This window comes from Phyllostomus discolor, chromosome 3 (genome assembly GCF_004126475.2).
Source record: "Phyllostomus discolor isolate MPI-MPIP mPhyDis1 chromosome 3, mPhyDis1.pri.v3, whole genome shotgun sequence".
In the NCBI taxonomy this organism is placed as follows: Eukaryota; Metazoa; Chordata; class Mammalia; order Chiroptera; family Phyllostomidae; genus Phyllostomus; species Phyllostomus discolor.
In genome coordinates this window covers 91,971,391-91,986,929 of record NC_040905.2, presented here as the reverse complement: position 1 = coordinate 91,986,929, position 15,539 = coordinate 91,971,391, and the positions used below count along the sequence as shown (strand labels likewise).

Genomic DNA, 15,539 nt, shown 5'->3' with positions numbered 1-15,539 from the left:
GGCAGTGTCAATGCCAGCCTGGAACTGAGCTTGGCGCTCCAGACCTTGAATGGAAATCAAGGCCAAGAGAGGACTGGGGTCTTGCTCTCTAAATAGAAGGGTTTCCCGTCCAGTGTGGGGGTGGGTAGAGGCCTCTTGTAGAGGGGCGTCGTACACTAGCTGCCCGGCGCCCCGTGTCCCCTGACCCCAGGCTGAGCCCCAAGCACCGAGACGAAAGTCGGAAGACAGGCAGCCAGCAGTCCAGCGGGAGCCGATCGCCTTCCCCGTCGGGCGGCAGCGGCTGGGCGTCGCCCCAACAGAACGGAGGCAGCGGGCAGAGAAGCGGAGCGCGCGGGAGCCGTCCGGACTCGGCGCAGAGCCCGCCCGATGTACGTACGCCTGGCTTTGCAGAGGGTTCCCGCGCCGCGCGGGCTGCGCCCTGCCGGGACTGGGCCAGCCGCTGCAGGGCGGGGGCGGGGCGGGGAGCGTATAACCCGGCGGGGGCGCTGCCAGCCTCCCTCAGTCCGCCGCTTCCCCCTCCCATGCGACCTCCCTTGAACCGGAGCGGCCAGGAGTGCTTGGTTGTTATGCCCACCTGGCCCTAGTGTCCTCGGGTGGGGGTGGGGGTTCTGCAGGCTTGGGCCACCCTTGAGCTTGGCCAGAGAGAGTTGATCACCGGGACACTCAGCCATTTGGGTATGGAGTTGAGGAGGAACCAAGATCTCTTGCCTCCCCGCGCCCCCTCCCGCATACTGAGGTGGGAGGGCCATGGCCGCTGGAACAGGGCTCCAGAGGCAGGACTCCCCTGGGCATCACTTGGGCCCTGAGCCTCCCTGACTTCATCCAGTCCTCTCCCTCCCTCAGAGTGCTCGCTGTCCCTCACCCCCTCGCTAGCCCCCACCCCTCTCTCAGATTCCTGCCCCCATCTCAGTCCCCTTGCCACAACAGACCCGCAGTTCTAGAGTCCCTGCTGCCGGGACAGCCTGCTCTGTCCCAGGCACTGCCCTCCCTTGGGTAGGTCAGACCTGGGGGTTCCACTTTCCATCCTTTCTAAGGCACCTCCCAGTGTACCCATTGCTCCCTGGAAGGCCACTACAACCGCCCCCCGCAAGAAAAAAACTGTCCCCATCCATCCTCCAGGAGGGGCAGAGACTCCTTGAGACCCATCGGTAGGTGGGGGGATTGTAGGAGCTCACAGTGGAAGGTCTGAGCCAGGGTGGGGGTTGGCCCAGGCCCCGGGGGAGGCCCAGAGCCATCTTTCATTTGTTGGTCTTAGCGGAGTGCAGAGGCCCTCTCAGGGAGGAGGGGCTGCAGCACCGGTAGGGGCACCGGGTGGGCACAGGGACTTAGAGTGGCAGTCTGCAAGTCCCCTCCCACCCCCAGACCCACAGGCTGCCGGCAGTCTCGGGGGGGGGGGGTGCTGCCCTCCCCAGATCTCAGGTCTCAGCAGCGAACAGTACATGTTGGTCAGTTTCATTTTGATTTTTGGCTGTTTTCCTTTCACTTCCTTTCTTTACCCAAATACCCTTAGTCCATGGCCTCAGCCCAGAAAGCCAAGGAAACTTGACAAAAGGCCCTTGGTCTCAAGGTTAATTTTTGTTAAAGGGCATTACCTGTCTGGAGATTGCCCCCATGGGCAGGGTGCCAGGCCCCTGAGCTCTGAGGGGCTGGTTGAGCCATGTGGGGATGATCACTCCGGGGTCCCTGGGCCTGTCCGGGGTGTGGGAGAGGGCACGCAGAGGCAGCCGAGGGCAGCCGGGGCAGGGACAAGTCCAAGACAGGACACCTAGCCTGGGCGCCCTTCCACCCCACGGGCACAGGACCCTGGCGTTCTCAGGCCCCGCCCCTCCCCTCCCCAGAGGTGCAGAAGAGCATGTGCTTTCAAGTCAGGGTGAAAAGGATGCCCCTTCCCACTTTTGGTACCCCCACTCCACCCACCCCCAGCCTTGGACACCTAAGCAACAGCCCCCACAAGAGCCCTGGGCATGTGCAGACAAAATGGCCACAGCAGCCAGGCGATCCCAGGAGCAAGCAGTCAGGGAGGGTGACCTGGCCCCTGACGGGGGGAGGAAGCCTCGGCCCCAGCCCAGGCTCATCTCCCTCTCAGAATGGGACTCCGTTTGGACGTTGCCCTGGGAGTTTTCTAGGAGACAACAGTCCAGTACTCCTTTCACAGAGCATGTTCCCCAGCCCTCTCCGTCCCGTCTGGGGTCTGGGAGACCAGGGACTGCGGAACACCCCCCAGCCCTCACCTGCACGGAGAGTCCCTCCTCGCCCGTGAGGCCTTTTCTAAAAGTGAAATGGGGACATAGACTCCGCCATTAACCAAAAATGTGTCTTGGGAAAAGCACCGGGGGTGGTATTCTTGGACTCTACCTTTAAAAAAAAGAGAGAGAGAGACAAATGGAAAAAGAAAAGCTCACCATTTTTAACCCCGTCTATGTTTTTGTTTTTGTTTTTGTTTTTTTTAGCCTCCCATTTGAAACGTGGTAATATTGTGATTCCATTTCTCCTTTAGTGGCAAGGGGAGAGGGTGGGGAAGTTCATGTAACTTTTCCTGTTATTTCATTTTTGTTTGTATTTTTGTTTTCTTTTTTTCCTTTTGTAATGTACAGAAATGCAAACTATCTCTCTGGGTTTTTTTCTATCTTTTTCTCTGTTGTTCTAGAATTTTGCTTTTGTGCGTTACTGTGGGAGCCTCTCCTCCTAATGCAGAAATCGTTTTTGAATCTCAAGTGAACATTAATTGCATACATATCTCTATGTACTTATTTCGTCCTTTGCAATCAGAATTTAAAAGGGAAGATAACTCCTAAAAACTGATTCCCGGGCCATCTGCTTGTGCCGAATCTGCAGCAGCGGGCACGCTGGCGGGGCTGCATTAGCTTTCAAATGAACAAAAGGTGTACAGATGGCACTTCTGGGTCCCTGTCTGTAAGGAACCTTGGAGAGAAGCTGGGAGGGAGAGACTTGTCCCAGTTGCCCAGGGACCTTTCCAGAGCAGCGAGCTTCCTGTGTCCCCTCAGTCCGTCTAGTACAGGAAGGCTGGGCATGACAGGGACAGGCTGCTCAGCACCTTCTGTGCCAGCCTCCGATCCTGAGGAGGCCCTGGAACGGGAAGCCACATACACCTGAGAGAGGTTAGCTCAGGTGGGGGTGTCAAAGCCAGATACTCCCGAGCATCTGTCCTCATCCTGAAAACGAGGCCGGCAGGATACCTGCTCCCAACGTCTGTTTGTCGCCCTGTCCTGGGCCAGGGCCACACCCCACAGAGGGATTCCTGGATGCTGCTGCTTCCCGCCCTCCGCAGCTCACAGAGAGCAAATGACAGTCTCAGGTCACATGGCATTTTGGAGGGAGATCTAAAAGGAGACCCTCTGACCTCCAGACCCCCAGCCACAGTCATGATGTGAAGACAGTAGCCAATGGGAGGCAAACTCCAGGAGCCCTGAGCAGGAGGAGGAGGAGGATTTGGGAGGTGGGTGCTGGAAGTCTCTACTCATGCCTTCCCCGAGGGGACCCCTCCAGATGCTGATGGCAGGCCCCCAGCTCCCTCAACTCCCCAGCACTCAGGCCAGCCCACATGCAGACCAGGGTGTAGGTGAGCCTGGCACTGCATAAGCGACGCAACTCTATGTGACTGCAGCTTTAGCAACCCGTGGAGCCCTGAGGCCTCACAGCTCACACATGTGAGTGTGGAAACAGGGAGGCGCAGAGAGCCAAGGGAGCTGCTCTGGGGAACACGATGTGGGATAGAAGAGTGGGACACCGAGCCCAAAGCCAAGCTGATAGGGTGTGCAGAGTTCGCAGCCTTAGAAGTAGGGGCCCCTGCCTTGGCACCACCTGTCCCTAGCACTGGAGGTGCCTCACCATTTGCTGAGAGTGCCACACAGGGTTCCTGAGCAAGGCCCCCAGACTCTCTGACCTCTGGTTCTGGCTCGAATTTCATCACAAAATGGGCAGCCTAGGGTGACCCCAAGAAGAGGTGCCTCTGCCCACAGCACTCCCTGGCCTGCCTCATCCCAGGCCTCTCTCCTCCACACCCCCGGGAAAGAGAGCAAGGGAGTCAGGTTGACCTGAGGCAGGATCGGTCCTCCAAATTGAGTCTGTGGTTTTCTTCCCTTTTAAATGCACAGTTCCCCTTTCAACCCATCTGTCCACTCGGATTGGCCTTGTTTAAACAGCTTCTCTTTCTTTCTGGCTGGGTCCACCTTTCTCTCTGTCTCTCTCTTTCCTGCTCTCTCTCTCCCTCCCCGTCTCTCTCTCTTCTTGTGTCTCTCTGTCTGTTTCTCTCCATCTCTCCCCTGAAATGGGCCTGTCTCCCCAGGCTGCCAGCCACTCCTTCGCCCACCCTGTGGTTCTGCTTCCATCAGCTGCTTCCTGCATGCCCTCTGGAGGTTTTCTGTTGTTTAACGAGTTAAGAAAAGCTTGCCTTTTGGAACCTGTTGGGGTGGGGGGAAGCAAACAGTGATGGCTGGGCAGGAGCCCCCTGCCATCCCAGGGACTAGACCAAAAGCCACGCCTGGTTGCCCATGTGCCAGATCACAGGGGCAGCACAGCCTAGAGTCACTGTCTCTCCCCGTTCTGCATTCCCAATGCGGAGACCTTCTTTTCTTTTTTATTATTGCATTCCCGTCCCTGACCACTGAGAAGGTAGGTATCCCGGCTCCGCTGTGCGCTCGCTCGCTCCCATCTCCAGATAAGCCCTGCCACTCTGCTTGGTTTGAATGTGGTTTTCTTTCTCTCTCTTTCTCTCAGTCTCACTCTGGTTGGTTTTCTCCCTTTCCCTTTTCTTTATTTTAGTGACTACTCATTTGTAACTTGCATTTCCTCCAAATGAGCTACAAAGCTGTGTTTCCTGGTTTTGTCGTTTGGTTTTCTTGACTCCCTCCCGCCCCCCACCCCCCAACAACTTTTCTGGTTCATTCTTCCCTCCTTTCCACTTTCCCTGCTCCTTCTTCTTTCTCTCCACCTCACTCCCACCTCCCAAACCCCCTTCGTGCCCTCTCTTTCTCATTTTGTTGTCTGAATGCATTTCTGTGTGGTTTAGCATTCTGAGTTTGTGTCCCCTTCCTGAACTCTATGCTGTGGTTGAGCCAATTTGATTTCTGTTGTCTGGAGTAACTGCTAACCCTCTCACCCCTCACCCCTGCCAGCCCCGGGGCCCACTTGGGCAACGAGCCTTTGTTGGTGGAGGGGCCTGTGCTGGGCCTTTCGGCCTCCAGATCCTGGAGGAAGTTCTGGCTGAGGTCAGGCGGGGAAGGAACCCTGTCCCACTCTCTGGGGCCTGCTGGGCTCCCGAGGGTCCTACACTGGCTGCAGGTGGAGCTTTAGGTAGGACCGTGGGGCTGACACCAGGGCTGAACCCCACAGCTCCATCTTTGGGGTGCAATGGTAGCTGAGCTTTGGGTGCAGGGGTGAGCTGGCCAGTAGGCATTGGACTTAGAGGCCCTACTTGGAACAGTCTCTGCGGGGTCATTTGGGGGTAGAAGGAGCTCTCGGTTAACTCCCGCCTCCATGGACCACTACCCAGTCCAGACAGGCGCTCCCTCCTTCCCCCAGCATCTTTTCATCTTCTGAATTTGAGCTTAATATGCAGAACAATCCAGAAGGGATAGTCAGTAGAGGCCAGGGACCCCCAGGGTTAGGGCAGAACCAGGCTTGGTGGGACTCATGACTTCCAGCCCAGTGCTCATCAAACCACACTGAGGGCACGTGTCAGACGCATGCAGGTGCTCAGGAATGCCAGCTCCCCATCCCTGCCCTTCAAACTGTTCTCTGCCCCACCTAGGAGAGCCACAGAAGCCTGACACCCCAACCCTCGTGAGGCCTCTCTGGGCCTCCATCCTCAGCTTTGAAAATAGAAGTTCTCATCTCCCCCCTTGCTGGCCCCAGGGGCAGGTCCTCAGGAGCTTACCCACTCAGAATAGTCTTCAGCCCTGGGTGGTGCCAGGAGGACAGACGAGGAACTTGTGCGTGGAGGGAGAAAGCGCTGCTGGTCCGATGGCGGAGTGGAGGCCCCACCCACAAGGACTACCCGATGTGACCAGACGCGCAGAAACAGGACCCTCCAAGGCTGAGTTGGAGGGGTAGCATTCCAGATGCTCACTCATTCTTGTCTTCAAGAACACCAGGATCAGCCAGGCACACTGTTCCTTTCTACTCTCTTCCCATTGTCTTTCCACCTCAGACTCCTCGCATAAGCAAAAAGAAAAGACATTGAACAGGAAGTCAGTGATCACCCAGTATACCATTGTGCATTTTTCTCTCCAAATTAACTGAATGAAATTGTTTTTTAGGTATCACATAAATTTAACCTGAGGTAAACTCTCATTAAAACAATTAAGAAACTTTAAAAAAAAAGATGTCAGGGAGCAGGCGGTACCAAGGACCAGAGGGACTCCTGGGAGCAGGCCTCAGGGGCAGGGGAGGCCTCGCTCACTCACTCACTCACTCACTCACACTCACTCACACCCACACTAAGCAAGCATTAGCCAAGCATGCCTCCGTGCCAGGCCCTGCCCGAGCGTCCCTGCCCAGGGAGGGACAGGCAGACCTGGGCTTGCAGCCCCTACCTGCCAGGCTGGAGGACAGACAAAAAGACCACTCAGAACAATGAGAGGAAAAGCTGGCCCGGGAATGGGGAGTTGTCATCAGAGTAGCCCTAGCCCTGGCTCGTCCTGGCACAGTCCATACTGAAGGAAGGAACAAGGGTCTGTGGGGTCACAGAGGAGCACACCCAATACAGGGTGAAGCTCGAGAGAGGCTTCCTGCAGGTGGCGGCCTCAGATAAGCATGAGCCAGGCTGTGAGTCAGAGTGGGGAGAGGGGAGAGGGAAGAATGGGTCCAGGCAAGAGGGACAGGACTCAGAACAGGCTTCCAGAGATGTTTGGTGGTCCCTGGCCACCACAGTCCTGTCTGGCTACGAGACCCCATGGCCTCTGGGCTTGTATCTGCCTCATTTCCTGGGGATAAGGCTCACCCTCTGGCAGGATCCTTGTGACCCTTTCCTGAGGGCTTCTGGAGGGGTGTATGGATAAAGGTGAGGTTGGCTCTAGGAGTTTCCCCCCCAGGAAGGCAGTACATGCCACCCTACCTACATCTTCCTCCCGCCTGCCTTCCCCCGGCATTCGGAGGACACGCCGTGGGGCCACATGCCTTCCTGCCCCGCTCTGACCCTGTTTCTCTCTGAGGGAAGAGGGAGTCAGTCATTCTCTGTAAAGGCCTCTCCACCCCTGAATACACCCACTGTGTTCAGAAAGACCCCAGTTGTGGTCATTTTACCAGCGGGGAAACTGAGGCCCCAGAGTTAAGTCACTTCCTTGTCTCTCAGCAAACTCACCGCAGGGTTGGTCCCAGGGTGTTCGCCTTGCCAATTACTATCATTTTGAGCTACAGCAGCCAGTTGGCTTGGAGGAGGTGAGAGGGAAATGGGAAAGAGCTTGGACTTCAAGACGTGACAGGCAGGAAGGGTCCAGATCAGCACAAGGGATGTAGCCCAGGGACTTGCACCTCAATGACTGGGGACCGCAATGTGATGGGGGAGCACATTCACTCACCCCAGGCCCTTTTTATTCTTAATACTCCCAGATCAACAGCAGGAAGTAGAGAGGGCCCTGCAGTGCCCGTGGGAAGGAACCTTATGGCCCTTAGTCTTCTTCCCACCCTGCTGGCCTCTTCCTGGAGTCCAAAGTAGTGGCTCAGACCCAGAGCTGGGCTGGAGCAGAATTCACATGCAGGCCCTCATCCCCAAGTTTAGAATTCTGCCCGCCTGCACTGCTGCCCCCCACCCCTGAAAGTAGCAAGCGAAGGCTTCATAAATGCAGCATCCAATGTCGCCTTGGGTGTGGGCTATTATGCATTGGCTGCCAGGACACCCACTCTCCCACCCTGTATCTGTTCACGCTACACTTTTTGACAACCCAGGGAATAGAAAAGAAACTAGACATCTGGGGAACCTGGAGAGTTCTTTCTCATCTGCCTTCTCTGGAAGGAAAAGGATGCTGGATGGCAGAACCTAACGCCGGGGCTCGGCACTGTACCGGTGGGGGTGGAGGACATGCGTGTTGGGGAGCCCAGGGTCTCTGGTAATGTCTATTGAGAATGGCAATGCCATCTCAGAGGGACCATGGCTGAACATTGCAGCCTCCCTCTCTCTTAGCCTAGGGTCAGTGGGCTTAGAAGGGTGTCTTGGTACCTGATAATGCTTATTCTGCCCCCTATGCCTGCCTGTGCCCCAAAGAGAGATGCCAGGCTCTCCCAGGAGAAGGTCTTCATGGCCCATCTGGCTCTGGTCAGCTGCTTTCACCTCCTATGGTCGGAATCTATTGGTTGCTTCAATCCACCAGCCGTGAGCTGGCTGCGCTTCTCCACCAATGGGGCTGACTTCCTGGCTCTACCTTCATGCCCAGGCTGCATCCGAGCTTGTCCAGAAAGACCTTGGCACCACCCTGGTCGCTGCAGGAAGCACCAGGGCCATGTCAACCACACACTCCTTCCAGCCCTTGGCAGCAAGTTACCCCGAGGGGTAGCAGCTGGTTTTGTTCTCTCATCTCAAGAGCCTGTCAGAAGAACTTGGCCCAGACCCCGCCCCTAACCTATGACTCCCTGGTTTGGCCTTGGTTCTTGTAAGGGCATTACTTCCTCCCTCAGCAAACAGTATTGAGGCCCTGCTAGGTGCCAAATTCTGTGATAAAGACACAGGTTACAGAGCTGAATTCGACACCAAATCTGCCCTGGAGGTACTCAAAGTCAAGTTGGTGCTGGTGATTGGGGGCGGGATGGGAGTGATGGACAGACTTATAAACAGACAAGTGTAATCAACTGTTACCACAGGAAGCCCAAGGACAGGAGGAGGGCCAGTCCTGTGGAGGGAGGGGGATGGAGAGGGCGGTCAGGGGGCATGCAGAGAATCTTGGAATATTTGCTCTGGAAGGAACATCAGAAAGCAAAGCCCAACACTCTCATTTTGTGGATGGGGAAACTAAGGCCCAGGATGGGGAAGTGACTTGGCCGGGGCCACCAAGTAAGGTAGTGGCAGGCTCTGGGACCCTGGTTCTCAGCCAAGGCCCTTTTGAAGGTACCAGGTGCCCTTTCTGGTTTTCTGTGTGCAGATCCTTGTGTCCTAACTCCACTTTTGAAAAAACATATGACATCTCTATTCAGCGGTCATGGTCACCCAAGAGGTGCCTGCCTGCCTGCCTGCTCAGGCCCGAGGAGCCAGGCGCTGCCAGCCCTTCCTCCAGAGGCAGTGTGGCCTCCTTTAGGCCTAGAATGGGGTGGTTGAGTTTTTTCTCTCTCTCTCTATCTCTCTTGCATTTTTGTGAATCTAATGATGAACTTACGCTACCACACTTTTCCCTTCTCTTACACATCTTACCTACTAAAGGAGGAAGTGCCACTTTATTGGTAAGTGGACGTTAACCAAGAGGGACTTAAAAAATCAGAACTTTAAAAAAAAAGAGAAAAGAAAAAGAAAAGAGAGAAACAGAAAGACAGTCGGGTGCTACTGACAGCTCCACAGGTCTCTGCAGGGCCGGAAAACAAAGAAAGAAAAATGTTAACAGAAAAATGTCAGTTCCCCAGGAGTTAAGACATTGTTTTTGATTTTGGTATCTAATGACATTTGTGGATTTTGTTTTTTATTTCTGTTTTTCTTCCCTTTCTCGGTTTAGTTTTGAGTTCAGTTGTCCCGCCCCCACCCCATCTGTGTGCCGTGTGCCCCTCCATGCCCTCACTCACCCCCACGCGCTGGGGGGCCTGGCCTGCTGGGCTGGCCCTGGTCGGGCCTCCAGGTGCCTGCCCTCTCTCTTCTCTCTGCTGGGATCGTCCGTCCCTTGGAGGGGGGCAATGCCAGCCCCGTGCCCGTCCTGGAGCCCCTCCCTGTCAGCCCTCACCGCTCCGTCCCTCTTGTGTTTTGCATGCTGAGAACCTTGCATGAGCTGCACTGTTGAGGCCAGAAGGTGGACCCGCAGGAGAGGCAGAGGCAGGGCAGGCGCGGGGAACCGTGTGTGCGATGCTCCGGGACTGGCAGCCCCCGGCCTGGGCCCGGTGAAAGCCCCCTCTCCTTCTCTCCCCCCACCCCACCCACCCGCTCTCTCACCCTCCATCTTTCGCTCCTTTTCTTGGTCTGTCCTCTCTCTTCCTCTTTTTCTCGGATTCCTCATCTCCGTTCTGTCTCTCCCCACTCTGCATTCTTCCTTTGCCTCTCCCTGCTCTGGGTTCTCCGTCTCTCCTTTCCGTCTCTGCTCCGGTCTCTCTGTCCCCTCTCTCCGTCTTCCCCTCCCCCTGCCCCCGCCGTGCCCTCTCTGCCTCTCTCCCCGTCAGAAGCCCAGCTCGCCCTCGTCCAGGGTTGGCGACCAGGTGGAGGCCGGCGCAGCTCCGTCGCCCGCGCAGGGGAAGGACAGCGCGAGCCCGCGCTCCGTGCCGTCGTCGCAGGGCCGAGGAGACCGAGCGGCGGGCGGACGGGCCAGGCGGCGGCGACGGCGGCGGCGGCGGCGACGTCGGCGGCGCTCGCGGTCCCCGACGTCCGCGCCCCGCCGCAGAGGCCGCCGGCGCGGCCGGCCCGCGCCGCCCCGGGGGTCTTCGCGCTCACTCAGCAGCGACTCGGGCGGCGGCGGTGGCGGCGGGGCGCCCGGCCCCGAGCCCGGCTCAGAGCGAGGCCACGGCGGGCACGGTAAACGGTGAGTGGCGCCCCTGCCCGCCGGCCCTCCCCACGGGACACCCGCACGGCCCTCCGCGGCCCTCACTGGCCGCGCCCCTCCCCCACGCACTGAGCGCCCCCCTCCCCCCCACCGATCACTCTCCCGCTACACCACCGAGTGGCCCTTCGATCACTGATTTCTCTCCCCGCGGCCCCCCCCACCCCGTCCTCAGGAAACCTTCCCGGGTCCAGGAACCTTCCACCCCCAGCTCACACACAACGTCCTCCCGCTCACCGACCCGCCCTCTCCCCGCTGACCTCCCGCATCAACCCCAGCCCCTCCTGAGTCCCCTTCGCTCCCCGGAGCTCGCGTTCTCCCTAGCTGAGCCCCCTGTCGCCCTGCCCCTCCTCCAGGGCCAAGGAGCGGCCCCCGCGCGCGCGGCCGGCCAGCACCTCCCCGTCCCCAGGTGCGCACGGCCGGCACGGCGGCCCGGAGGGGAAGAGCTCGTCGCGCAGTCCCGGCCCCCACCCGCGCTCTTGGAGCTCCAGCCGTTCGCCCTCCAAATCCCGCTCGCGCTCGGCGGAGAGGAGGGCCCGCAGCCCCAGCCCTTCACCGTCGCCCAAGAAACCGCTGGGCCGGTAAGTGCGGGGCGGGTCCCGCCGGTCGGTGGGGGCGAAGGAGGGGTGCGGGGCGGGGGGGGGGGGGGGGCGGGGAGAGGGCGGGCCCGGAGCGCCCTCGCGCGGCGGCGCTCATCTCGGTTCTGCCCCGCAGGGACAAGGACGGCGAAGGCCGCGCGAGGCACGCGGACGCCGATGCTGCCCGCGCCCGGCGCCGCTCCCGCAGCTATTCGCCCATCCGCAAGCGTCGCCGGGACTCGCCCAGCTTCATGGAGCCGCGGCGCATCACCAGGTATGGAGGGGCCAGGGGACCAGCCAGGGACCTACGGCGCGAAGGCCCCTGGGACCTCCGGGAGGGCCGACGGAACCTACCGCTGGTGGGTAGGAAGCTGAAGGAAAGGCGGTGGGGGTTCAGCGAAAGGAAGAGGGCTCACTGAGGAGAGAGGCTAGAACTGGTGGTGCTGGGGAGAGGGTGGGACTTAGAGACAAAAGTGGAGGCTCTTTGAGGGAAGGAAGGCCTCAAGAGGTGAATCGTTCCCGGCGGGGACCTGAAGGCCCACGGAGGGGAGGAGGAATCTGTATTTGGGGCTGAGCTGAAAGCTGCAAACCTGAAATTAAGTTGTGGAAGATTCCAGCCACCCCTCCTGGAGCCCGTTCCTCCCTCCCCACATTCGTCTCCTGGCAATGATGTCTCCTTTTCTCCTTCATCTCAAGGTCCCGCCTGCTGAGTGGCCTGTGGCCAGCCTGGGGGCCAAGTGGACCCCCTCTCCACAGGCTGCAGGGGAGATGCCCATGTGAGCTGATCTGGCTCTGTTCGGCTGTCTGTCTGCCTCTCCTTTTCTCACTAACCTCACTGCTCACCTTCTAGCCCCCTGGGAAATTTAGAGGAGGGGGCAACAGCAGCCTGATCTCTGGGGCAGCTGTGGGAGAAACCCCACCCCCCCACTTTCCCCACACAGTCCAAGGGGCTGGGCCAGAATCAGAGCTTCTCTGCCAGGATGGGAGGGTTTGGGCCTGGGTTCCAGGTGAGCCAATGGTCTGTGTTTGCAAAAATCACCCAGAAGTCCTAGACCCCTGACACCAGGTAGAAGGCCTCAGGCAACATTCTGAGCTCCGCTCTGCTGCAGCCTTACTGGGCAGCCTTGGGGGATCAGCGGACCTCTCTGTGTCTCTGCTCTCGTGTCCAAACAGTAAGCAGGCCTCCCTGAGCATCTTTTCAGCTCCCACACGGTTTGATTCTCCAACCACTCCGTCCTAATCCTTGATGACCGCATTGCTTCCTCCCTTCACCCCAGAGCTAGAGGCCAGACCATGAGGCTGGGGACATCCCCCAGACAAGTGACACATTTCACCCATATATGGGGGATCCTAAGATAGCAGACCCTCACACCTGCTACCTGGCACCCACCTCAGCTCCTCTCCCAGGCTGCCTCCTCCTCCTCCCACTAACGCACACCTGTTTTCTTCCTCAGAATTAACCCCACGCGATGGGGCATTGTAACCCCTTAACCATTCTCTTTTCTTTTCTTTGGGTCACAGTCTCCTGGCTTCAAACTAACTCCAGGGTTGGCGGGAGGTAGCTTAGTGAGGAGAGGGAGCCAGTGGGCCTGGGCCAGGCTGTGGGCGTGGGCAGCAGTGGCCAGGGATCTCTTCCTTGTTCCTTCTACATGACCTGAAAAACCCAAATCTTCCATTCTGTGGGGAACAGAGGAGCAGAGCTGGGCCACACATGCAAATGTTTCCATGCACAGAAGCCACTGCTTACCTCTGTTGATGTGAATTGTCTGTATTTAAAACTTATATTTATTCAACAAATACTTATTGAGCACCTACTCAGGTCAAGCTGAGATTCGGGCCCTTTTCCCTGAAGACAAATGGGGAAAAACAAAATGATCAACGTGAAATTGGCAAGTGACCACTAACTGTCCAGTCCTGTTGATTGGGGCACTCCAAGGCCAGGGCTCAAGGGCATCTGGGGCAGAAGAGCCCTGGCCACTGCTGGGGAGGGGCCCGGGGCCCGAGCAAGGGCCCAGGATGGGCAGAGCTCAGAGACCTGGATGGCCTGTGATCAGCTTTTCCCTCCCTGCAGTGCCCGAAAGCGGCCCATCCCCTACTACCGGCCCAGCCCTTCCTCCTCCTCCTCCAGCTGCCTGAGCAGTGACTACTCTAGCCGGAGCCCCAGTCGCAGCCCCAGTCCTGGCCACAGCCACGGAAGCTACAGCAGCCACAGTCGCGGGACCCGAAGCCGCACGCGCAGCCCCTCCCGGACCCTCAGTCCCAGCTACCACAGCCGGAGCAGCTCAGAAAGTGGGGGCTTCTGAGCCCTCAGAGACCCAACTTGGTATCCCCTGGCAACAGGGAGAAGCTAGGGGTCAGGCCCCAGGACCCATGGGGGGGCCTACATCCTACTGCTACAAGGAGGTCCCAGGGCCAGGGAAGACCTTGAGGTGGGTGCCCTGCAAACAAGGAGGGGCTGGATTCTGTTACTTCTAGAAGGTCCCTACCCCCACCTCCTACCTGACCACGATGTCCAGGGAACAAAGAGCCTTTTCGAACACAGGGGTCACCCTGTCCCCCCCTTCCTGCTTGATGCCAGCTCACCAGGCTAGGGATCTTAGCTCACTGGACCCAGGGACACTTCCAAAGGTGCCAATCCTGGGAGCCTCCCCTACCTACTTCACAGGGCCCTTGGCTCATCTCTGTCACTAGGCAGGCAAGGAGGTGGGAGAGCAAGCAGGATATTAGAAGGAAGAACGGACTAACCCTTGGTGTACCACCGTCCAGGCTGGGGAGCTGCTTCCTTCTGAGTCAGCTGCAGGAGGACCCTGGCTAAGGGTTGGAGGCTGGCCCCATAGCCTCCCCAGCCCCTTGCCCAGGCCCTCACCTAGTGCTCTGGGCCAAGGCCACACCAACCAGGCCTTCTGCATGACAATAGATGGGCCACACAGACCACAGCTGAGTGTGACTGAGATGAAAAGGGGTCCGGGTCAGGAGGCGGAAGAGAGAAGGGGTGGGCGGAGGAAGAGCCTGTGAGAAGAGGGGAGAGGCAGTGCAGCCTGATGGCTGGGCAGGCCCTGGTGTTCTCACCTGCCCCTTGTCTGGGATCACAGGCAAGGACGATGTGGGCTTCAGGGCCTGCCCGAGGGAGCACTTCCTCCTCAGGGTTTGGTGGGGGTGCGGCCAGCCAAGGCTTCCCAGAGAAGGGTGCTATAGCCCTTGGAAGAAAGAGTAGGATCTAGATGAGGACCTTGGCCTAGGGCATCGACAGGAGGCAGTGGCCCCCAGCCCTCTTCTGCTGCTCCCAGCCCCCTCCTCCTGGGGCCCTCAGGGATCTCACAAAGTCTTCCTTGGCCCAATAGGGCAGATGCCCTGGGCTCCGGTGGGGGGAGGGGTCTGGGATCTGGTCCGGGTTCCCCCTCTCTATTTTCCACTCCCTTTTTTTCCGCGGTGCGGATAAAACTTGGGACTCGAATAAAACACTCAGTGCCCAAAGGGCAGGTGGTGAGACCAGACCTCTGTGGATTTGGGTACCTGGAGAGTACGGGAAGGGCATGGAGTCCTGGGGCCCTTTCCACTGAGAAATGAGAGGGGCTCAGACTCCTCAGGACCCAGGGAGAAGAACTGGCACCAAGGAACCAGAGCCCAGCAGCTCCATTCGCCTGCCTCCGTGCAGAAGTCTGCAGAGCCTGCAGCGAAGTGGGGAGGAAAACAGGGACCCAAGAAGATCACCCCCACTGCCCCCAACCTCCACACCCCATCTTGCTTCAGCAGTGAGTGGAGGTGGGGCAGAGGGAGGAGACGCTGGGCCAACACACGGGAGCCTCCCTATATGTGGAATGTTCCAGAACTGGATGGAACGCAGTTTGGAGCGTCATGTGACTGAACCCAGGCTCCCACTCTCCCCATGTGACAGGCAGGGCTGAGAGCTAGCTGACAGGAAACACCGTCCGGAGAGTGCCAGGGGCCAGGACTGGCACAGAACAGGTGTTTGATAAGCTACCACCGTCCTGGCAGGGCACTGGGGTGGGCCTGGAAAGGAGAGTTTAGAAAAGTGGGTTGTTTTTTTCTTTTAACAGTTGTATTACTTTTATGTAGATCTAAACAAATACACAAAATCTCCCCTTCCCCTCCTCCCTTCTCCCCTTCGTCTTTCCCCTCTTCCTCTGCTCCTTTTCTCTCAGAGTGGTGGATTTGAACCCGGTTTTGAATCAGCTGCTTCTTGGGAACCCGATGAAGGCTGGGAACCCTTTTCCCAGGAGATGGGGACACGCCCACAATTTGGCATGCAATTTTGGCTCTC

The 15,539-nt window shown here is 58.4% G+C and overlaps 1 protein-coding gene across 2 annotated transcripts in view; it reads left to right on the top strand.

Moving 5' to 3' along the window:
• The window catches only part of SRRM3 (serine/arginine repetitive matrix 3), a 53,961-nt gene extending 39,215 nt beyond the window's left edge, over positions 1-14,746 (top strand). Inside the window, exons 11-16 of one of the 2 annotated variants that reach the window (XM_036020792.1) lie at positions 191-368; positions 10,306-10,661; positions 11,036-11,260; positions 11,394-11,531; positions 11,954-12,033; positions 13,329-14,746. In XM_036020792.1, the coding sequence (XP_035876685.1) occupies positions 191-368; positions 10,306-10,661; positions 11,036-11,260; positions 11,394-11,531; positions 11,954-12,033; positions 13,329-13,393 (1,042 nt within the window). In that variant the 3' untranslated portion in view covers positions 13,394-14,746. The remainder of the gene's footprint in view (positions 1-190; positions 369-10,305; positions 10,662-11,035; positions 11,261-11,393; positions 11,532-11,953; positions 12,034-13,328) is intronic. The other variant, XM_028506328.2, reaches the window with a different exon arrangement.
• Positions 14,747-15,539: the final 793 nt, after the last annotated feature.